General features: G+C 38.0%; 1 protein-coding gene across 1 annotated transcript; it reads right to left on the bottom strand.

Moving 5' to 3' along the window:
* Positions 1–2,756: 2,756 nt before the first annotated feature.
* Positions 2,757–22,170, bottom strand: GMFB (glia maturation factor beta). The gene is made up of 7 exons (XM_087895207.1): positions 21,916–22,170; positions 16,982–17,078; positions 14,628–14,677; positions 14,281–14,332; positions 13,113–13,193; positions 10,761–10,834; positions 2,757–8,752 (listed from the first exon to the last, which is right to left on the bottom strand). The coding sequence occupies exons 1-7, from the start codon at positions 21,916–21,918 to the stop codon at positions 8,681–8,683; spliced, it is 429 nt and encodes a 142-aa protein (XP_087751333.1). The 5' UTR covers positions 21,919–22,170; the 3' UTR covers positions 2,757–8,680.
* Positions 22,171–23,825: the final 1,655 nt, after the last annotated feature.

A 23,825-nucleotide genomic window follows, 5' to 3' on the forward strand; every position in this document is an offset into this window, starting at 1 on the left:
GCTCTGTTTTCCGCTTCTTTCGCGGAATAGCAACGTTAGCGGGAGGATGCATGGAAAGGATAGTGAGGTTTTTTTTTTTTGCTGGGGGTTACTCCCGGGTGACCGTGGGCTTCTGCACCGAGGAGAGTGTCACGTCCGTCTGTACCACCTGCAGATCCCACCGTTAGGAAGCGGACATTTAGCTGGCTCCGTTACAACTTAGAATCGTTTTGCCAGCCCCAGGAAAAAGGGCTTGTCCTGTGTTTGCCCAGATTCTCCCATATGTTTTATTAGGAATGAGTTTATACCAGTCTTGGATGGATGGTTACTAAAAGTTGCTCCTTGGGGTTTGATTAAATTAAAGATCCAGTTCTGTTTAATAATATAAAAATCAATTGTATCATTTTTAAAAAATCAAGTTTTCTTGATTTTTTTCTTTCACACACACACACATATCTTTTATGAACAGAGTATTGGCCATATCATATCTTATACAACTTATCATATCCAGTTTCATTTTACAGTTACAATTTTTGTCAAAATATTCTTTTTCCATACCTTTTTATCTTAATACTTGTGTGCTTATTATATAAACAGCATCACCATCCACTCTCAAATCCTAGTTTCTTGACATTATTTCAATTAGTTATCTTATCCATTGTTAATCATATATATTTTCTTATAACTTTCTTATTAATTCGTTCTTCATCCTAATAAATTTGAATATGCTCGGGGTTGCCTTTCTACCATTTCATCTCCCTTGTTTTACAACAATTCATCTTCTCCTTTCTTCCCTTCCTTTCCTTCTATTCTTTTCTACTTTCTTCTTCCTTCCTCTCCTACTCCTTCTCTACTTCCCCTTCCTCCCCCCCCCTTCCTTCCTTCTTTCCTCCCTCTTTCTAACCTTCTCTCCTACTCTCCATAAACACACATTTTAGGTAGGAAAGGTGAGACCCCTTTAATGTGGATGAGTTCCATTTTTTTTAAATGGCATTTTCTTACCTAACCAGCATGTCTTGATACTGCAAAAGCTGGGCAAACGTCACTTTGTCTCAATCTATCTCTCCTCACTTTCCTCCCCAACTCATCCCACTTTAAATCCTGCATCATTTAGCTGTTCCACGCATTTGATGAAATGGACTGCAGCTCATGAAAGATCATGCTTGTGAATAGGTTTTATTAATTGGAAAGAGTTATTTGGGGCTATTGGAGTGAGTGTCTGTAGAGATTCTCAGTCGTCCAGGTCATGGTTGTCCCAAAGGTGCATTTTCAGGAGACAGCTGGACTTTCTTGCTTTTTTTTTTAAGACGTTTTGTTTCTCATCCAAGAAGTTTCTTCAGCTCTGACAGGATAGTGGGGAACAGAAGGATTTATATTCCTTGTAGACAGCTGGTAATTTGCATCCTGGAGCACTTGGAGGTTTATCTGTGTCCTCAGGGTCACCTGAGTAGTTCCTGTAGTCTGCAATTTTTCCTCTGGAAAAATTCCTCCCAGACCATTCAAAGGGTATTCATCCCAAATTGTATAGCTAAAGGTCTGTAGAGATTCTCAGTCATCCACAGTTCATGGTTGGAGTGTGTGCCAGCAATTTTCCAAGGAACAGGAATTGAAGTAGGATCTGCCCATCAGGCACCTGCCACAAATATAAGTTTTTGAGGGTGAAGAGAGATTACCTTCTGGAAAGGTGATCTCAGTTTTTTTCCTCAGTATCCAATTATTTTGAGATCAACTTCTGGTATAGCAAATCTGGAAATCAGTGGGGGGGAGGGATTGTTTGCATGCATGTAAAAGCATTTCTTAATAACATTTTAGAGGTAATCTCCCAGATTTCCTATTTATTGTGTTGTTCGCCCAAGTGTTCCAAGGAAGATCATAAAAGATCCATTTCGTTTCTTTGGACTTATCTGCTCTTTTTTAGATTTGTTGATGAACACATCCAGTGACCAATAATTTCATGATGTGGATTATGTCTGTAAATAACGAAGTACTGATTTCTTAAGATGAAGCCCTCAAAATTACACAGAATATTTTACTCAGGTAAACAACACAACTCTGGAAATACAAGCTTGTTTTCTAGATCTTTCCACTGTGGAAAAACATGCTGAAGTTTTCACATGGAATATCCCACTGTATCTCACAAGATGTCTTTCTGAGTTAGTTACGGTAAACGTTGATCTCCAGCTACATCCCTGTGTGGTGCTCAGATCTTCCTAAATCTGATATTCACCTCCCTGAATTCCTAGCAAACGTCATCCACTTATAAGTCGAAACATTCAGTATCACCCCCAGATCAGAATGACAGATGAGTCTAATTGGTCCCAGAACTTCTTTAAAAGCCTGTATTCAATGCCTGAAACCTCAATAACATTTTCTCCTGAGCATGTGCAAAAAATGAGCCTGATATACCACCAGGACAATAACTAAGTTAAAAAACTAATAGTCTGGCCAGATTTGTTCTGCAGACTTGAACGCCTGTCTTTTTCTTTTACAAATACTTCCTTCAATGGTTTGGATAGAAGAAATGGCAATTTGTATTCAATACAAGCAGAGGCTAACTTCCTCATTTGTCAAAAGCTAACTATATATACCCAAATTGGGTCAGCACCCCATCCTGTTATTTTATCTTAAACAGCCCAATCAAATTATTGTCAAAGGGGAGATCCTTGATAGGAAGAACTCTTGTTCAAAGGTTATATGTTCTTTTTGCCAGGCTACCTTTGGGGGTTTTTCCCCCCCAGCTTTAAACTTATTCTATCACATTAAAAATAGAAGACAGGGAGTTTGACAGGTTTTATTAACATTGTATGATCATTGATACCAATACAAGCTCCATGCTTTTCCAAACAAAAAGAAAATGATGATTTTAAAAAACATGCAAAATCAACTAAGCAGAACATTAAAAAATACCCCAATCACTGCAACACCTGTCAAGCTGGATAGTTTCACAGAAATGTCAGGACTTCTCCAGTCAGTCAGTCAGTCAATCTGCTCAGTGAACAATAAAAGTACATATTGCAGTTGCCACTCAAGATCTGGGTACATTTTCCTTTCTATAAAATACTGTTGCTCTTATCTCATACAGAATAACTTTTCAGCATTAGCAATGTTTAATTATATTAAGTCAATACTTGGTAATATATTATTGTAAAGAGACCAATATCCTCACTAACAATTTGGACAGGGGAGTTGAGTGAAGCAAGAAAGAGTAGTCCTGGGCTCAATCTGCAGCTTTTGTCAGATTGGCTAGAAAAGACTGATATTCCAGCGATCAATGCACATTATCTTCTCCAACGTGGCACCCTCCAGATGTGTTGGGGATAGAATTCCAAGCTACTTTAAAAAAATGAATTATACCTGTTGGAAATTCAAGGACCTAGAGTCTGGATATATCAGAAGAGTGCCAACTGGGGTAGGTTATTCAACCAGATTCTAGCAAGAGCAATAGATTTACATACTGCTACCCATACTACTCATAATGCTTTACAGCACTTTCTAAGTGGTGTACAATGTCAGCATATTGACCCCAACATTCTGAGTCCTCATTTTACTGACCTCGGAAAGATGGAAGGCTGAGTCAATCTTGAGTCTGTCAGGATCGAACTCTAGATTGTGGGCAGAGTTAACAATATATTGAACCAGAACTAATGGCCTACCCCAGCTGGCATCCTCCAGATCATATGCCCTTGAATTTCCAACAAATATACTAGCTAAAATACTTGGGATTGTAGAATTCTGTGCGGAAGGCCCAAAAGGAAGGTTGGGTCAAGGAAGGCTGAACTATGGATGCTACAGCTCATACGTTTCAGGTACAACTAGAGGGGATGGTAAGTGAGCTATAATTGGCTTGGTTCACCTTTATCCTCAATGATCCTTTCTCAATAGCTTTGCAATTTTGTACATTTACAATGTGCACATCAAATTACTGCCCCCAAATTAGGTACCATATTCATTTCCCTAAAATATGTTTCATATAGTACTGATCTGATTTCAACATATAAAATAGTGCAGAACTATCAGGACTTTAGCAATCTACCCAGTTTTATTAGTAGACTGATTCTCATTTTTTTAAAAACCCTGCATGCTATGAAAGCCTTTTCACCTGTTTCACACAAGAACATAACCTTCCATCAGTGAGGGGGAAACAACGATTCTTCCGTGAACATAACAAGCCATGTCTATTCACTTAGATCAACTCCCTAATCTGGTGCCACTCAACACATCTGGAAAGGGTCACAACAGAGAAGAATGAATTAAATCCCACATGCTTTCACAAAAGCTGATCAATGTTGATTAACAGATTGATTCACAAATGCCAGTTTCACATTTTATCCAGTGAATACGGCACTATCAATAAAGCATAAAGATATGATTTTTTTAAAGTTCAAAAAAGCTTTTACAGGAAAAGGGGAATATGTTCAAACAATTGATTCATACAATTGCAACGTGAATATTAAAAGCACATGTATTCTGTGATTCTTCCCTTTTGCTTGGATCTTCCTGTTGTTTATATGCTACAACAAACATGTATTATGTATATATGTAATATGTGAAAAGGCTTGAGGGGGGGAAAAAAGAAATTCAAAACCAAGTATTTGGCCTCATTTTGAAATATTGACAATTCTAATCTATAAAAGATTAATGAGAAGTACTACCAGAAAAAGACCAGAAATGGAACCATTGTTAGAAATTTATCATCCCACTATATTAAAACATCCATATGAAAATTTGATTTAAAAACAAGTTAGTATTCAAAAAGTTGTTACAGCTACATGTTTTGATGGAAATTCTTCACATGTTGCTCCTTCAAAATCCAAATAGAGAAGGGGAGGAGCAGGAAAAAAATCCTCTCCTATTAGCTGAAGATGTCAGTGTTTCCAGGCTGCAAACAGAATTCCATTTAGGAATAACTATAGTTCACATCATAATGCCCCAAAGACATCACAGAATGAAATATTGTGGTGGGGTAGAGACAAGCAATTGCTTAGAAAAGACAACAGCTTCCAAATTGTGGAGTTTAGTCTCAATCTCTTTAAACCGAAAATCAAGCCTGCAATTTCCTTCACCAACTTTGACCAAACATAATTCCAAGGAGTGTTCAGCTACCTATGTTTTTCTTGCCAAACTTTACAGAGAACTGAACAGTATTCCTAATTTTTAAATGCTTCTGACAAATCATTCATCTTCCAGACTCTCTTCAGCCTCCATTTTATCCTACACCAGAGGGGCACAAATATGGCGCAGGAACACCATGTAACAGTGGGCACACCAACAATTCTTTTAGCAGCACTTCAAGACTGAATTATCTTCCCCCCTTTTCTGCTTTCTGGAGTATTGAACTGGCAAAATGGGTGATTTACAATTTACTTCTTAAAACTCTTGACACTTATCCAAAACTGAACCAAACTTCACTAACTCTGGAATATGATTCACAAAAAGCTGAGTACAATTCTTGAGCTGATTAAGAGTCTGCTCTAATAAAAGGGAGAAAAAAAAACATTCAAATTAAGAGCATCCCAGGATTATAATCTTAGATGAGGGACTGCAGTCAGTCGCTTAAGAAAAAATATTCCTAGAAAAAACACTGGTTTTAAAAAAAACTTAACAAAAGAGTGGTAAAGAAGGCAGATAAGCACAAAAGAATCTTCAGACATATTTGGTACATAAAGGATTTCTATGTATATCCTCCTTCAACCAAAGAACAAATCTGACTCCCTCTCAATATCCATGTAAAACAGCCTCTGTACTATTGTACTCTATTAATAGTTTAGGGATAACACAGCTGCAGTTCATTGTAATGCCATTCAAGATGGAACAATTAGACCAGAGCTTAAATGATCCATTGCAAAATCATTTACAGAGGGTTCCCCCAGACATGATTCATTGGAAGGGTTATTCTGAATTAAATTTATTCTTCCAATGTAGCATTCATGACATAAAAATCTGGGTTTTTACTTTCTCAGAGAGTACAAGTTTTACTTTAGGTTATTTATAGTCACTTTCACAAACTCCCAAGCAACTAGAACCTCAGTTCCAAGTCTTGCATAGAAATAACAGTTTATATGGTGAATGCAAATATTCCTCCTCCAAGGAGCCCAGAGTGGCTTCAGAACAGCTCTTTAAATAAATCCTATCAAGTAATAGAAATACTATTAAAGTGTGCATTTTTGGAGGCTTATTTGCAGGGTAAATCTCTAGAAAAATCCTAAGATATTCGTGTAATTTTTTAAAGTATATTTATATTGATGGTTCTCTCACTCCCACTCCACAAAAGAGTTCTCCCTCTCCTACAGAAAAGAATGGGAAGTGTCTATGTTTAAAATTATATAAAACAAAAACAAATGCCCAAAATGGATTATATTTTCCTACTAACAAAGACAGAAGACAGCCATTAAAGAAAGAAAAAAAAAGATAGCTAATATTTTTCTATGTCATTTAATAATAGTCTGCCTCAACATGTTATTTTAAGCATAGCAGTTTTGCCTATCAGTAATAACTGTCCTCTTTAAAATGACCAGCCCAATTCTATGCAGGTAAGCTGCTTGCAGAATTAGGCAACATACTCAGATGCCCAAAACGCATAACCCAATCAGTGCATGGTTTATCTAAAATGAACAAGAACTAGTCTACTAAAATGTAAAAGCTACTACTTCTTCCTTTGTCCTGGCAATGAGAAATTCTTGGACTCTTTAAAGTATTTGGAGGTGGGGTGGGGGGATGCTTCCAAGAGTCGTATCAAGAAATCATATTACCAGAGATATAATCCCATTAATGCCAACCGGTATCAGATTCGGTATACAGAATCTGACATTTTGCCCAACTAGATGACCTAGGACACGGGTGTCAAACTCGCAGCATCATGTTGCCGTCAAGCGATGTATTGCGATGTTTTTCTTCCCCTGCGCGGAACTGGGGTGGGTGTGGCCTGCGCGTGGCCTCTGGGCCACCAGTTTGACACCCCTGACCTAGGATAATGTTGAGATTTTGGAATGTTGCAGTTATAATCCACGTATAGTGCATCATGCCGATGTAGAGTTTGATCAACTAACTATCAGTTTGGGAAACAGCATATCTTTCTGCTCCTTTGTCAGTTTACATTTGGCTACCTCTAGTCTTAGGAAACCTCATTCCTAGGTAAACCATAACAACAATAGACAGGAAACGCCTTACCTGTCTGTCTCTAAAGATCATATTGCCAGTTTATTGGCTACATCATCCATTGAAGGGAGAATCAAGTTTTGCAGCTAAGTAATTCAAGCTGCTGATTAAAGAGGATGGGATTCTTTGATCTGTATATGTATATGATCTGTATATCAAGGTCCAGTCAAGGAGAAACACAAGATGTTAAGAATGACATCGAAACACTGCTCTCCCCCAATGGATATTCCTCTGGCTTCAGAGAAGGCATTGGCTACATATATTTAACGTACAAAAAGGAAACCAAGGTAGTTAAGGAAGCCAAATTCTGCATGCTATAGATTACTTCTTTCCTCTGCTGCATTTGTAAGAATCCAGGCACCCACACACACACAGCCCCATCTATTGAGAAACAGAATGCAGAGATGTGGTGGACGCTGATTAACCTCAGAGTATGTGTTGACTTTTAATTTTCTTTTAGCCAGGCAGAGCATTTTGCCTTAAATCATAGCAGTATAAATCAGAGTGTATGCACCTACAGCTGAAGTTAATGGAAAGAGAGATTAAGCTATCAGACGCTACTAGGGAGATATTTTTAGGCAAAGTTAACCTGTATCAAATTTAGTATTTTTTTAAAAAAAAATGGCAGTGTAAGACTTTCTTACAATCATTTGATAGATATTTTTTTAAAGGCACACAGATTGAGAAGTGCTTGCATAAAAAGTCCAGAAAAGTCAAGACTTTCATATTAATAGATCTACATATAAAGACTTTTGGAAAGGAAGTCCACTACGGTATGTGACCAAGCCCTTAAGAGGTTGCTTTAAATCTACTTTCTATTTGATTAGTAAAAATGCTATCCTTTACATACACAAAAATAGTGTTAAACCTTTGACCCAAAGTGGAAATATAAGGTTCAAAATAATTGGGGTTCTTTTAAGAGAAAAGAAAAGGCCCATCTGGAGATGTTAGGAACCATACTAAAGTATCTATCCTAAAATAAATTGGGCCCAATTCCAACGTTTTCATGACACTGGATTCAGTGTTATTTTCACATAGCATTAGGTCCAGTTATTAGTTATTAATGTCCAGTTTCTATTAAAAGAAGATGCACTTGTAGCTCAAGAGGGGGAAAAATCTGCTGTAAGTTTCCAGAATATTTGACTGAGTACACAGTCCATTGATACAAACAAGAGCTAGTGCACAATGTGTCCCTTTGGAGATTCTGTCCCAGAGTTGTAAACAAGTACCAGTTCTGATTAGTCCAGATAGAAATATTAGTCATGTATGTGCAAAAAGAAAAAAAAATTATCCCTGCAGGAAGAAAATTGTTCCCTTTTAAACAATTAGAAGGAAAGGAATAATCCTGGGCAAAGTTTGGTTAAGCAGGAGATACTTCTTCCCCTCGTGTATATAAATTTTGCACAGACAAATATATACATATATATGTACATACATACAAACATTGCAGGAAACAACTGTAAGTACAGTGCATTTTTGTTAGGTTTAGAAAGCAGGAGTCATATCTGGTTCCAGTTTGAATTGGATGGAATGCTTAATCCTTCTTTTAGTGGAAGTAGCCAAGCTTCTCCTGAAGCCATTCCTCAGTCAGATCTTCTGTATTCCTGATTTCAAATACCTGAGGAAAAAAACAAACAAAAAGAGCTTCAGCAACTACATTAAGACATGGTTAAAAGAAATGGACAGACTTACCTTGGAGCTCAAGGATAAATGTGAAACACAGTACTATATAATCTGGAAAAAATTTGATGAATGGCTAGATAAAAGGAGGATAGCCGAGACAAGGTGTAGTGTTGGATGAGAAATATATACGTTATGACAGATAAATATGTATGCAAATTGCATAAATAGGTACAGGTATAGATTAATAGACAAGTATGTATAATTGTGTAGAAATATGATATAGATTGTTAGTATGATGTGTATAAATAACGTATAAGGTTAAAGAATTATAATATTAACTTTAACATAATTTGTATTAGTTTAAAGTGCTGGAAGATATTTAGAACCAGTGATGTCATATCTATGTCCGATGTTTTTAATTTTGAATGATTAATAAAAAACTTTTTAAAATAAAAAAACATGGTTAAAAGGATAAGCGACAGTTGACTATGTTGATACAACCCACTAAAAGCCAAACCTAAACCAATTATATTATGGTTTAGCATGCTGTATGTACTAAGCCAAAAAGAGAAATCATCTACTCCAAAAGGGAATAAGGAACAGATATTACATAATGCATTTTTAATTTAACTTTTTTAGAAATCAACAACTACTACTGATGCAGATAAATTTGTCCAGGAAAAAGCACACGATCATCTATCTTCGACCTAGAAACTGCTAAAGTTGGACATCTTTAAAAAAAAAAATTGCCATTCGGTACAGAGCCTTCAAAACAGCGTACCAGCAGATCAAACTACGGTACGATCCTAGGATTTATTTCCCACAGAAACGGGATACTCAAGATCAAGACAGAATCTTTTCAGTTGCAGGTAAGTCTTATATGATAGAAATCCATTCTTTCCTTGGACAGCAGATCAAGGAGGAATCTAAGTCAAAACCTTGTCCCCAGCATTTTAATTTTTTCTGTGTATGGATGCATTAATCGTTATGAGGGAGAACACTGAGTCATGCAAAGATCATCTGTGGCTTAAAGCCTGGGATAGTCTCCTCACGCTCACCAGTTAGGAATGGAAAAAAGATGAAAGTCAACTATATGGAAGTGTAATATAAAGTGGCCCAGTTCTTTACAGTAGTAGTAGTAGTAGTAGTAGTAGTAGTACTTTGTCATTGCACCTTGTACAATGAAATTAAATGCCATCTTCAGTGTACATTATACATAAGAAAACTATAAAAACATCCTTCACATTCTATGCGATTGAATGAAAATCCCTGAAATTGCATTAATATTGCACTATACTATACTGAAAACTGGTGCTCAAAAATACTTTGGATGTGCATCAGCCTCTTGAAGGAGCCCAAGAAAAATGGAATGCACTAAGTTGCCCACAAAAATCTGTTGGGATACACCAGGTTCCTGAAGCAGAAAAAGAAATACACAGCTGGAAAGGAAGGATGAATGAAGCAGTTGTAGTTATTTTGTGATTTCTAGATCAGGGCTGTGAAACTCCCGGCCCACGGACCAGATGGATCATGCACTGGCCACGGCCACACTCAGTTTACTGAAGGGGGGGGAATCCCAATACGTCACGTGATGCCACCGTGATGATGTGAGCTTGATACCCCTGCTATAGTTCGATGTTTCTCAAACTTATGCTCAAAGAGCACTCCAAGGATGTACTACTTGCATCCCAGAACCATTATTTGCCACCTATGGCTACAGGAAACCAAATAAAATATCAATTTGCATAAAGGTCAACATTAACCAGCCAAATCGACAATGAGCATAGAGCTGCATGTGAAGCCCTCCTGGAGAATAGCAATTTCAGAAAGATTACATAGTACATGTTACAAAGTTCAGTTTTCTCTTGAGATCAAAATTTTGGTTAAGTACCGGATTATGCACATCCTGCAAATATTAGAATTTGAATTGACAGACTCTTTAAGGGCAAGAGGGAATACATCAACTTCACAACAAATGCATCCAAGATTTGTTTCAGTTTTACCTTTGTGAGTTCTGCTGTTTGCACCAACTTATTTTTGCTGCCAGCATACATCATCTGTTGCTCAGGCTTACACCCTATAATTGTAAAAAGGGAGGCAGGCAAACAGAGACAAATAAAACCACATTAGTCAGTCTATTTGGCTACTTGTCCTCAGTTCTTACTGCATATGCAAGAAACAACTGGTCTTTTCCTTATCCTACTTGCTGCTTTAAAATTAACATAACAACTTTCCCAATCTAATGATTTCCAGATGTATCAGACCAATTCTCACAAACTAGGAGGGGTTGAAGTCTTCCAACACATCTCGAAAACGTCAGCTTGGAGAAAATTTGATTAGATAATTCTGCACACTAAGAAAGATTCAGTTAGCAGTAGCAGTAGTTATTTGTTAAATAACTTTATTTAACAAATAAAGTAGTTATTTGCTTAGAAAATATTGAAAAGGCCAGGCTGCCTTTTGCCCTCTGAATAGGCCTATACTTTACAGTCTATATCTAAAACTATTACAAGTACAGTATTGGTGGGCACTAGGTCAGAACTTTTTCTGTGGCAGCCTCCTTAGTTTGGGGTTTTAAATCTTAAGAAATGTTGATTTCGTTTAATTTAGTTTATTTTAATGCTTTAGTTTAAGGGCTGATGTTTTTATTTCTGCTTATTGAATATAATATATATCTGTGCTTGAAGGTTGAAAAGCATTCTATAGATGCTTGAATACATGCTTATAAAATAAACCAAAATCCACAACTTCATGTTCTATAGATGTTTGGGGTTATGGCTTCTATAATCTTTTACTAACAGGGGTTATAGGAGGGCACCAGGTTGCCTAGCACTCTACAGGTTCATATTGAATATGAAATCTGATCAACCATTTACTTATTTCACTATCCTCTTTGAGCTAGTAAAAAGATATTTACTGAAGACATCAGCTGCCAATTCTATTCATATACACCAAAAGCATTCAACACAGAACATATGTTCCACAGTCTACACCAGCTTGTCAGATTGGAAACATATAATAAGCATCTACCGAATGTTCTAAAAATCACTTTAAAAGTTTACACACATTACTGAGTGATTCTTATTATTTACATTACAGCAGACCATTATTAGCCCTGTGCTGAAGAGATGGTAATTTAAGATGTAAGGAAATATATCTTAAGTAACTAATTTGGTACATAAACCATTAACATTCATTCAGTGTTCACCCATTGTGTTAATTTGGCATACTAGCCCTTAACATAATACATACTCAGTGTTGACATATTGTCTTGTAAGTCAGAATGTGCATCATGATGTCATTATATAAATGATGCAAAATTATATTTCCGCTATGACATCATAATGTATGTGCATTATTTGACTACTGCAGATGCCAATGGTGCTAAGCTATTGTTTTATTTATAAAGGTTCTCACGTAATACTAAGTCATCTCCATGATTTACAATCAACAACCACTTGCTTCACAAAATATATTAAACCAAACTAAACAAAAGCCATTATGGCTTAGTGAAAGGTCCTCTCCAACTTGTACGCTTTTCAACTTCTTGCTTAGAGTTTGAGATGTTGATATGCTTCTACAAGATCTCATAAGACCTCTTGTAGGGTTCCAAAATTTCACAAGATTGGAAAAAATCTAATATGGGCATTCTGCTGATTCCTTGATGATATTTAGAGGAGTTGGGAATGCCACTCCTAGTTGTTATTCCCAACTCCTCTAAATACTATCCAGGGATTACCAGAATGCCTGTTAGATTTTTTCCAGTCTTGTGGAATTTTGGAATCAGGGAATGAGAAATTCCCTTACATTTCAAAATCCAATTGCTATCAAAAGTTATTCATCAACTCAACGTACAATAAAGTGCAAAGTTGCTGAGGTTTTTACAAATTTCATTAAAGAAGCATTTAAATTTTTTCTGCAGTCCTGGTGAGACTGAAAACAACTGCATCCCCATTAGCTAACAAAATTGTTACCAAGGTCTACAGCCATTCTGTGTGTTTGTTTTCACTCCCTTTTCTGATAATCCGTCACTTGATGATCTCTATAGAGACCATTTAGAGAGGGCTATAAAACACGTGAAGCAGTATATAAGTCTACATGCTATTGCTATAGACTCCTTGTCCTATTGTTCCTACAACTGTTACTGAGATAGGCTTCAGCACTGTTTATCTTCTGAATTTGTTGACACAACACAAATATAATGACACTCAGAAGCCAAACAACATGAACTTTTCCCAGCTAATCAAAATGAAAAACTTTAACACATCCTTAAGTACTTTTTATCTTCAATGGCAGCCATATTTTTATTTCTACTGAAGACAGTTTGCACATTACTTCACTGGAGTTTAACTTACCAACTGGACTTGAGAAGATAAAGCAGAGTGGGTAAGAGACTCGCCCATCATCATGCTGGTACTTGTAGCTATAGACAATGAATGTGTTCTAAAGGTAAGGAAACTAGGGAACTTAAGTGTGGGTTGTGGAATATTCCACAGCTGGCTCGGTTCACATACACCCTAAGCTAAAATCAAATAAACTATAGTCTGGTTTGGAGCAATGCATGAACCCAGTTTGGAAATAAAGCTCTTTCACCTACTATAAATCTCTTCCCTTCCTGGACACTAATGCCAGAAGTGAGTTTCTAAGAAAGCTCTGCATAGCTTCATTAACCTCTAGCCTCTATGCCCATGATGGTGAACTTACGGCACGTGTGCCAGAGGTGGCACACAGAGCCCTCTCTGTGGTCACGCATGCCGTCGCCAGCTGCTCTTCTGGTTTCCGGCACACAGATGTGCACCGGCCAGCTGGTCTTCACAGGCGCCTGAAAACAGTCCAAAAACCGGCCTGAAAACAGCCCAAAAACCGGCCTGAAAACAGCCCCAAAACCGGCCTGAAAACAGCCCCAAAACCGGCCTGAAAACACCCCAAAACGGCTGAAAACACCCCAAAAAAGGCCTGAAAAACACCCCAAAAACAGCCTGAAAACACCCCAAAAAAGGCCTGGAAACAGCTCAAAAAATGGCCTGAAAACAGCCCAAAAATGGCCTGAAAACAGCCCAAAAAACGACCTGAAAATGGCCCAAAAATGGCCTGAAAAATGCCCTGAAAACAGCCTGGAAATGGCCTGGAAAACGGTCAAAAAAACAACCTGAAAACGGCCTGAAAAACAGCCAGGAAAACAGCCCCCAAACCGCCCCCTAAAATGGCCTGGTTTTGGGGCATTTTTCAGGCCATTTTTTGGCTGTTTTTCGGGATAAAAACCACCCAGAAAATGGCCAAAAAACCAGCCCAAAAAATGCCCAAAAAACAGGCATGCACACCAGCCAGTTGGTTTTCGGGTTTCTGGCGCTCTGTCATGCGCATGCACACATATTCCAGTTTGGGCACTCGTGCTGAAAAGGTTCGCCATCCCTGCTTTATGCCAAGAAGCACAACATAAACTTATTGGCTCGGGCACCAAAACATGACATCAGAATCTTGTTTCTATGTACCAAAACATTACTCTGATCACTGATAAAGGATATCGAGGTTGTCTTTCTGGAAGCTCATCTTTTAGTTCATCTGGAGATATGCCCTGTAGGAGTCACAACAACAACTAGTATTTTAGCAACGTACTTTATAGGCAAGATGCAATACATTATTACAGCCTTCACTCATTTTAAAACTGTATTTATAGTCAACGACCAGCACTTAAAAAACAGATTATGATGACCTGTTAGTTTAGTGCAAGAATATCCTTTATTTTTCTTTGGCTGGATACATATATAAATAATGTATCTACTGAGAACATGTTTAGCAAAAAAACAAAACGTTTATATATTTAAGCTTGGCAAAGCAAAAAGCTACTTCTGCCTCTTACACAGACATACCTCATGTTCTTCATCCAAAACCACCAGCTGTTTCTCTTTGTCAATCTTCACTATACAATGAAAAGAAGGAAACAAAAAAAGTTAATTTAAATTATGCTATCTGGGGGGGGGGGGGGAAACTATTGTCATTCACTTAGATCAGTGTTTCTCAACCTTGGAAGCTTGAAGATGGGTGGACTTCAACTCCCAGAATCCCCCAGCTGGCTGGGGGATTCTGGGAGTTGAAGTCCACCCATCTTCAAGCTTCCAAGGTTGAGAAATACTGACTTAGATGCCTTTTTTTTTTTACTGGCTGCTTTTCTCTTTCACCTGAACTGAATGCAACAAGACCATTAGACAAAGTATCTCCAAATACAGGTAGTCCTTGATTTACAACAGCTCACTTAGTGACCGTTCGAAGTTACAACAGCACTGAAAAAAGTGACTTATGACCATTTTTCACACTTAACGACTGTTTCAGATCCCCATGGTCATGTGATCTACATTTGGATCCTTGACAAGTGACTCACATTTATGACATTTGCAGTGTCCTGGGGTCATGTGATCACCTTTTGCAACCGTCTGACGAGCAAAGTCGATGGGGAAGCCAGATTCTCTCAACAACCGTGTTACTAACTTAACAACTGCAGTGATTCACTTAACAAATGTGGCAAGGAAAATCATAAAATGGGGCAAAACTCACTTAACAAATTTTTCACTTAGCAATATAAATTTTGGGCTCAATTGTGGTCGTAAATTGAGGACTACCTGTAGTCATCAGGCTGCGCTAGCTTTTATCACAAGCTAGTTCACTCATTGAACTCGCACTCATCGAAGGAACACTATGACTGGTCCATGTTCATCTAATTTGTGGCTCTCAGCATTTTTCCAGGGAAGTTGAGACCCAGATTTATTGAACCATTTATTAGTTAAAACCAGGGTGGATTTGATTTAAATCAAGTTGATTTAAATCACAATTTAAATCATGATTTAAATCACTAGTAAAAAGGCTTGATTTAAATCAACTCAATTTAAATCATAATTTTTAAAGAACAACTGTCATCTCTGCTACTCCTTTGACCCACTGTTGACTCACCGATAGTCCCAGTATTGCAGAATATATGCTACATAACTAAGCTCCATTTCATGCTGAATAAACTAAATTATTTATGTATCTTAAATAGAAAACTATCTTACGATAGATTTTTACCCCAAAGTTTTTTATTAAAATAAATTCGATAAAAATCAAAAAAATCTGATTTTTTTTTTATTTCTTAAAAAAAATCATTGATTTTTATCCACCCTGGTTAAAACCCATAAAGATTTAAGGCACCAATTTCTCCATTAAACACCCCAATGCTACACAAAGGATCCTGGTCCTACCTACATTGGAATAAGAAGGAACGTTAGGTATGTACACTGCTTTAATTTATTTATAAAAACAATAATGGTGGGATTAAAAAAAATCTAAATCAGGGGTGTCAAACTGGCGGCCTGCAGGCTGGATGCGTCACACGCAAGCCACACCCAGCCCAGCTCTGCGAAGGGAAAAACATCGTGAAACGTCACGTGACGGCAACATAACACCACGAGTTTGACACCCATGATCTAAATGGTCTTTGTGTGCCACATCAAGGGTAGTACAGCCCTCTAGCAAACAAAGGCAATATATGTTATTGTTTCTGCATTAAAATCCTGTATATGTAGTTTGGCTTGGGTTTTGTGCATTTTGTTAATCGAACCATTGCCATTTACAAATGCTAAAAACATCTGTATCACCCTCTTAACCTTCTGAAATCCCTTCTGAAAACAGGCTTAGAGTCTGGCCAACCTTGAAATGTGAGGCCTTTGATATGTTGCATAAAGCTGATGTGGTCCTGAAGCCAACAGAAGTCTCACATTCCCCACTGGATGCCAAACACAATTAACCTACTTGTATGCCAAAGTCTGCACTCTTCGGAATTTTGCAACGCAGACTTTGTACGTGTAATTCAAATGCAACCAAAACAATAGAAATGCTACACAGGAAATGTGGATTTTATGTGATTTTGTTTGCACAAAACAAATGTACACTGTACTCAAACCAACAATGTACTCAAAGCAACTCAAAATAGGGCAAAACTGTACAACTAAATGCTCCTAGATTTGCTTCCAAGACTTAATGGCTTTTTAAAACTTGTGTGTGTGTGTGTGTGTGCGCACATACACATTTTTTAAAAAGCCTTTAAGTATTGGAAGCACATCTAAGAACGAGCACACACACACACACATATTGATTCAGAAACAAAAATCCAAGTTAATTTCCGCCAGAGGAGAGAACATGAGTCTGTATTATTCCCCTTTATGAGCGTTGTGAGCCCTCCCTTTCAGCTTACTGATAATGGCTGCATTGTTCGTGTCTTTACGAAAACGAAATTTTCTCAGCTTCTCTATAAGGTCTTCAGCAACATCACAAACCACCAGGGATTCACTCTAAAGAGAAGAGGGGTGGGGAGTGAAAGAGAAAAGGCACAGATGAACAAAAGATCTCTTGATTCCAGCCATAGATATCACTCCAATCCTCAACTGTTGGAGATGCAATGCATATTTAAAAAAAAAAAATCAGGCAAAATCTTATTTAGAGAAAAGCTATAGCAAGTATTTTGGAGAAAAAAAAACACACGAGAATGTAGTACAATATCCATGAGGACAAGTGTTGCAGTTTCCTAGTCTGCTACCCTCCAGATAAGTTTAGTTCATTATATTTGGAATGTTGAGAGAGTTCAAGACCTCATTAACAAATCCTTTTGGCATATATAGTGGAGGCTTACTGAGGGTTGTTGTAGTCCAGCCTACTTGGAAGGATCTGAGTTGAGGATGTCTGGCTATTCACACTTTCACTTTCTTTATTTTCCTGCATTAACTGTCAAAGAAATCAAGCTTCAGGCAATCAGAGGACGCATACAGTGTGAATTCAGTATAACTAGAGGAAAGATACTTATCCTTTTCATCCCTCAAAATCCTTGATGGCCTTGCCCATTCCTACACTCTAGGGTGGAGAACACAAGGTCCTTCAGGTGGTGTTCAATTAACAGTTCCAGCATCCCTTGCCTTTGGCCATGCTTCCAAGCTTGCTGGGCAATATTTTGGGGTTTTTTAAAGTGTGAACTCACAGCCTCCCGCTCCCTAGCCTGGTGCCTTAACAACTAGACCAAATTGGCTCGTTCTGGTATCCCAACGCTTTCCTGCTTGTGGCCATCTCTTCGATCATCCTTGCTGTTGAAAGGTTTCTAACTTGTTCAAATAATTCCACTTGGCATTTCCTACGTTCTCTGCCATCAAAAAAATCTCTACATTGCTACTTTTCTTTCCTTCTTCAAATCCTTCATTTGCTTGTCTTGTAAAGTATGCAACAGAATGCACTATCCTCACATTCAGCTGAAATGAATCTTACTATGATTATAAAAACTATTCTCACTTGATTGTCCATGATTCCAATTCCCTAACGTTCCCATTTTGTCTCTCTCAGGTTGCCTTCCAGACCATGATGTCTTCTGGATCTGCCTTATTATTATTTTGATGGGGGGGGGGGGTGTTCCATATATAGATAATACTTGCAATTGACTATTCCCAGTACTGCATGGCAACATCTCCCAACACACAGCTTGTTATCAGAGTTCAATATGGGCAGCAGTGCTAAATACAGTTCTGAGGAAATACATCTTATTGAGTTTAATGTGATTTACTTCTGCAAGACCTAGTAGTAATTCTAGGATATATTCACATGTTTTACATAGCCATAATGTTACTTTGGTTTTGGCTAGAATGCATCTGTAGTGACTGTTTAGTCAGAAACGTATGGTTAAAAAAAACCATGATTTAATACAGGGTGAAGCCAGTCAAGAGCAACTTGTGGACTTTACAGATCTAGCATTGCAGTAGGCAAGGTGAGCCACCTCAGGAAGGAGGCCAACACTTCAAGTCTCTCTGATCCAACATAACTAATGCATGTGTTACTAAGTTAGACAGCTAAGCAAACCCAGGTTTCTTTTCACTCTGCAATAAACAAATTGGAGATTCCCATGTCCAATATAAAAAGCTATGCATTTTCACAAAATGGGTAATTAAGCTACAAAATTTCTATAAATGTAGCAACAGGCACCAATTATAAAAGGAAATAAGACAATTTATGGAGAACAGTAGTTATTAGTCACAACTGCTATATATTGCTTCCAGTTACCAAGGTAGCATGATTTTCAACATTAAGAAAACATTAGTCCATGTGTTTATGTTGAGCTTTGGATTTCTCATAAGCACCTGGTTTCAAAAGAAGAAGACTCCTGCACCTGGTTGTCCAACATGAATATGCTGGACTAGATGCTAGACTAGGACACTAAAGTGATTCAGATGTTTTTATTCAGGGACTAAATGGCAAAATTATTCAAAATAGATATTGCAAATGAAGGCAAATATACGTGTCCCTGGAAAATGTTGCAGGATCCAATCAAATCAGTCACGGGGACCAAAGGTTTATTCTTTCAAGCTTTTGGGCTCATACTAAAGCTCATCATCAGGGAACTTCTCTGTCTCCAGAATATGCAAAACAGATATTCAATTATTCTATATTACACAAATAAATCAGAACAGATGATATTACATTTCTTTTTTTAAAAAAACTGTTGCTCATAAACCCAACCTGCAATCCATTTTACTGTATGCTTACAATACTCACGGTGTATAAATGCTGTATGAAAATATATCCTGGCAGTTACAATTGCACACAATTACATTAAGCCAGAAAAGCCACAAATGAGTTTCCCGAACAGATTGACTTTCAGGCATTTGTTATGATGTGCAAACCAAGTATTTCAAAAAAAAAACCATTTGCTTATAACAGAAGGTTCTGAGCCTGCAAGGAGTCCTTGAGCATGAGAACAGCGTATCGCAATCTTGTTGCCAAGGAAAAAGAATAAAATGGATTCAGAGGTCTTCATCTTCTGTATCTTTCTATTTAGAGATTAGGTATCCGTCCTGTGCTATAGCAGGAGCCAGTATAAAAACCACAGGATTGGAGGAAGATTAATTTATCGACCTTTTCCCCCCTCTCCCTTTGCAAAAGATTGCAAAACGTTTTGGATAAGAACTGTTTTTTGTTTAACTTACATCTATTCCTCCAAAGCATATATAATGCATTAAACATGCATTTTTGAGGAAACATAACATCTAAGAAAAGTTGCTTCAAAGCACATAATTCCTAGTTAGGGGCAGGAAGAAGATCCCGACTACATCTGATGGGTTTAGAAACACAAGACATGTGCTGCATTTCTTCATACCAAAGTCTTAAAATCTCTCACAAATACACAGCTTGGAATTACAAAGGTCTTGTTTTTTTTCAATTAGGCTAAAGTTTCACCAACAGCTTCTGAGCACACAAAGAGATAAGTCAAATTCCTCAATATTAAGCAATATTTGTAGTTAGGAATTAGAAGTTGCAACAACACAAGGGAATGGATTTGAAGAGAAAGGCAATGAAGAGCCCCAAGGCCATTCAGACCGATCTCTCCTTGCAATGTACACAAACGATTTCTATCTGTCAACATTGGCTATAGATAGAAAATGGCCATACTTTTTGGACCAGAATAATAAGCAGTAATACCATTACTTTTATAAATGAAAATAAGTATACTCAGAGGTTTGGTTTAACACAAGTAAAAAAAAAAACATTAGCTCTTCAAATTATTCTTTCTCAGGACAGCTAAGGAGCAATAATAAAATAATAAAATCTCCTTCAAGTGAACTCCTAGTAAATTCATGGACATCAATTCATATCAGTTTATTTGGGATTTTTTGGTAGCAATGTAGAAATGGTTTGCTACTGCCTTCTTCCAGTTTTTTTATTTTATTTTCCAGTCTAACATCCTGAGATTTTCAGATGATTTCTCATCCAAAAACTAAATAATCAGTCAAGGTTGGCTAGTTGCTGCCACCTGCTTGACAAGGAGCATTTAGGTGCCATAACATCAGATTTTGCCAACTCCTTCTAGCGTTACACATACTGAAAACCCTATTTAAATCAGTTACCATTTTCCCCCATATAAACACAAATCAGTCAGTTGCAAGACCTCTAGAGCAATTCTCATGGGTTACAGTTCTCCTTTCAGGAATTTTTAGGAAACAGATCCTAATTAGAGGATAAAGTTCAAGTTGAATCCCATGGACGTTTTCCCCAATGAGACTTAATGCTTGGTGCCGAATTGCACTATCAGGACTACAAATGTGCCTCAAATCATTCCTGGAATTTAAGCCATTCATGTCTCCTTTTTCCATCAAATCATGAAAAAGAATGACAAGTGCAAATTTACCGCAAATATTTCCCTGTGAGCATGAATTTAAAATATTTCAAGGGGCTTTTCCTAGAGCAGGTTACACTGTAGTGGTCAATACCAACTCTCATGGTTCAATAGGACAATCCATTATTGTTATTGCTATTCATATTACTATTACGGTAGTTATACTAGTATTTTTTAAATACTTGAGACACAATGAACAATCTGAAACTTCATGAAAGGGTTGATGAGATGAACAGTATGGAGACTAGAGCGCATTTCTCAATCTCAAGAGAAAGAGGTGTAGCCTTCAATTCCCAGAATTTCCCAGCCAGGTTGAGGTTGGGAAAAACTGGACTAGAGGGAAAAGTATCCGTTTTCCCCTAGGCAGCGTCTCCCAGATGTGCTGGGCTCCAAAATCCTAGCCATTTATTTTGATGATGGGAGAGGAGGAGGGGAAGAAAACTATAAAGACGGATAAAAATGAGCGCTTGTGCTAGAAAAGAGACCCAGCAAGATAAGGAAAGAAAATTGCAATTTAGTCCTACCTTTGCAAGAAGAATTGATTATTTTTTTTCTTTGAAGAGGCGGCAGAGAATAGCAATTCTAAAGTGCCCCCCCCACTTTCCTTCCGACGCGAGGGGAAATTGGAGATAATTTCATTAAAAAAGGAGCATCAATCCACCAAAAATTGGTGGATCGTCCCCGTAATTGGAGTTTCATCGCCTTAAGCCTTTTTCAAATATTTAGGCAAAGCTTTCGGGAACCCCGTACGTTGCTTACAAGCCACAATATGTAACAAAACAAGCTCACTGCATTCAATTTAGCTGGATTTGGGGGACGGGGGATCTCATTCTCCATTCAATCGCTGGGAGGGGGCTATTTCTTTAGAGCTTAAATAATGGCAAGAAAGGCGGGAAAAAAAGAAAGATGAAGACCCAAACGCTAAAAATAAAACAAAAAACCGAACCGCGATTCCACGGCAAGAGGTCTCGTGAACTTACCATCTTGTAGCTGCAGCAGCTTCCTTCCCAAGCGCTGGCCCTTTAAGAACCCGGGAGGGTCCTCCCCACCTCAAGCCCCAATCCAGTTCCAGGCCCGCTTAGTGCGCATGGCCTGAGCACTCCCTGAACCAATCAATTTTATCGCTCGGCTCCGGCGGCGGCCTTCCCTAGCTACGGTGAGCAAGAGGCGAGTTGGTCTCAAGTGGGGATCATTACCTATTTCCCTCCCTACCCGGGCCTCCATCCACCCGCCCACGCCTAGAGAGGCTGGAGGATAAAGAGCGTCCCATAGTCTATCATTCCGGGCGGGGCGAGGGAGAGTGCCTCGCTCTCCCTCCTCTCAGTTAACCAGGAAGCAATGTTGCCATGGTAACCAATGAGTTTTTCTTCTCCCACCCACCCCCCAAAAATGAGGCCGTGCTACCGCCCCCTTTAAAACCGAAACAAAGCCAAGCTAAGCAAGATTAAATAATGTGATTACTCCTAAACGAAAAATAACAGTTACTTACATTTTGGGCGTGTAAAGTCTTATATTAAAAGTTCAAATGTAACATTTAAAATGTTTTCTTGCAGACGTTTCATTACCCAAACTAGGTAACATCATCAGGGCTAGTAAAGTAGTCATGTTACAACAAGGAAATCGTCTTTGGTGTATGCTGTTGAAGACTTAACCACTTTGTGAGATTGAGACTCCTCTCACAAAGGCTTGTTCCAACCTTCTCCAATCTGGTGTTTTCATGGTGAACTAAACCAGGTGTCTCCAATCTTGGCAAAAGCCTTGGCAGACTTCAAGTCCCAGAATCCCCCAGCCAGCTGGCTGGGGGATTTTGGGACTTGAAGTCTGCCAAGGCTTAAAGTTGCCAAGGTTGGAGACCCCTGAACTAGACCACATCTTCTGCCACTCCCAGCCAGCACTGTATCCCTATTAGCCTGGTTTGCATTATAATCCTGGTGGATACCCAACTGGGTTTTATATTATAATCAATTTGTTACTCTCAAGATGTGTGGGCTTCAAGAATTCCCCAGCTGGTGTGAACTTCAATTCCCAGAATCCCCCAGTCAATGTAATGGCTGGGGAATTCTGGGAGTTGAAGTCCACACATCTTAAAGTGATCACAGCTGAAAACTACTACTCTGATACTATCCCAATTGTCTCAACAGTCTCTGGGCACTTTTGACTGGAATGAAAGCTTTGGGATGCAAGAAAAACTGGACACAGAGCATCTGTCTGCTAATGACTAATCATCTTGTCAGAGGTTATGCAGGCTGCATAGAAACCTAGATCGACCACTCTTTTGAAAAAGTGGTTTAAACCCTAAGATTAAGGGTCCTGGTTTTAGATATCTACTTGGATGCAAGTCATGTAGAGCTGAGCTCAAGTCCAGTAAATGTGTATTGAATTTTTTTGTTGGCAAAAAACACAAAATTGAATGAATGGGATGCAAATGAAGTGTGTTTTTGTTAATAATTTTAATACATAAGTATACAAGTTATGACAAATATTTGCAAAATGTATACAAATGTTCGAAAATACAAATAGCAATAGCATTAGCAGAGAAAAACAACTGGGATTATACATGTATGCTTGTTTTAATTCTTATTTATTTTAATCCACTTGAGGAAGGATCCATTTAAAATAATTAAACGTGCATGAAACCCTTTACTAGTGAAGTAGTAATATGTTTTTATATTTGTCTCAAGATCACCACACGGTTTGGACATCCAGAAGCTGCAATTCCCATCATCTCTCACCATTAGCCTTCTTTAGTTGGAATTCAACAACTGGAGGTTGCCCATAGTTTTGAGTGATGGTTTTTATAGGGTGGTGTGCTTCAATCTAATAGAGTGACATCGAGTCCTGTATGTCCTGACATTTAAAAAAAAAACTGTGTGGGTATGGCTGCATACTA

Source organism: Pantherophis guttatus, chromosome 1 (assembly GCF_059756535.1).
Source record: "Pantherophis guttatus breed Tessera chromosome 1, ASM5975653v1, whole genome shotgun sequence".
In the NCBI taxonomy this organism is placed as follows: Eukaryota; Metazoa; Chordata; class Lepidosauria; order Squamata; family Colubridae; genus Pantherophis; species Pantherophis guttatus.

Bases quoted from the DNA above. Each gene is read 5' to 3' on its own strand.
- GMFB (XM_087895207.1), bottom strand. The intron at 14,333-14,627 runs GTATGTCTGTGT...TGACTCCTACAG, and splicing joins TTTTGGATGAAGAACATGAG to GGCATATCTCCAGATGAACT. The intron at 13,194-14,280 runs ATCCTTTATCAG...TTTAGAACACAT, and splicing joins TCCAGAAAGACAACCTCGAT to TCATTGTCTATAGCTACAAG.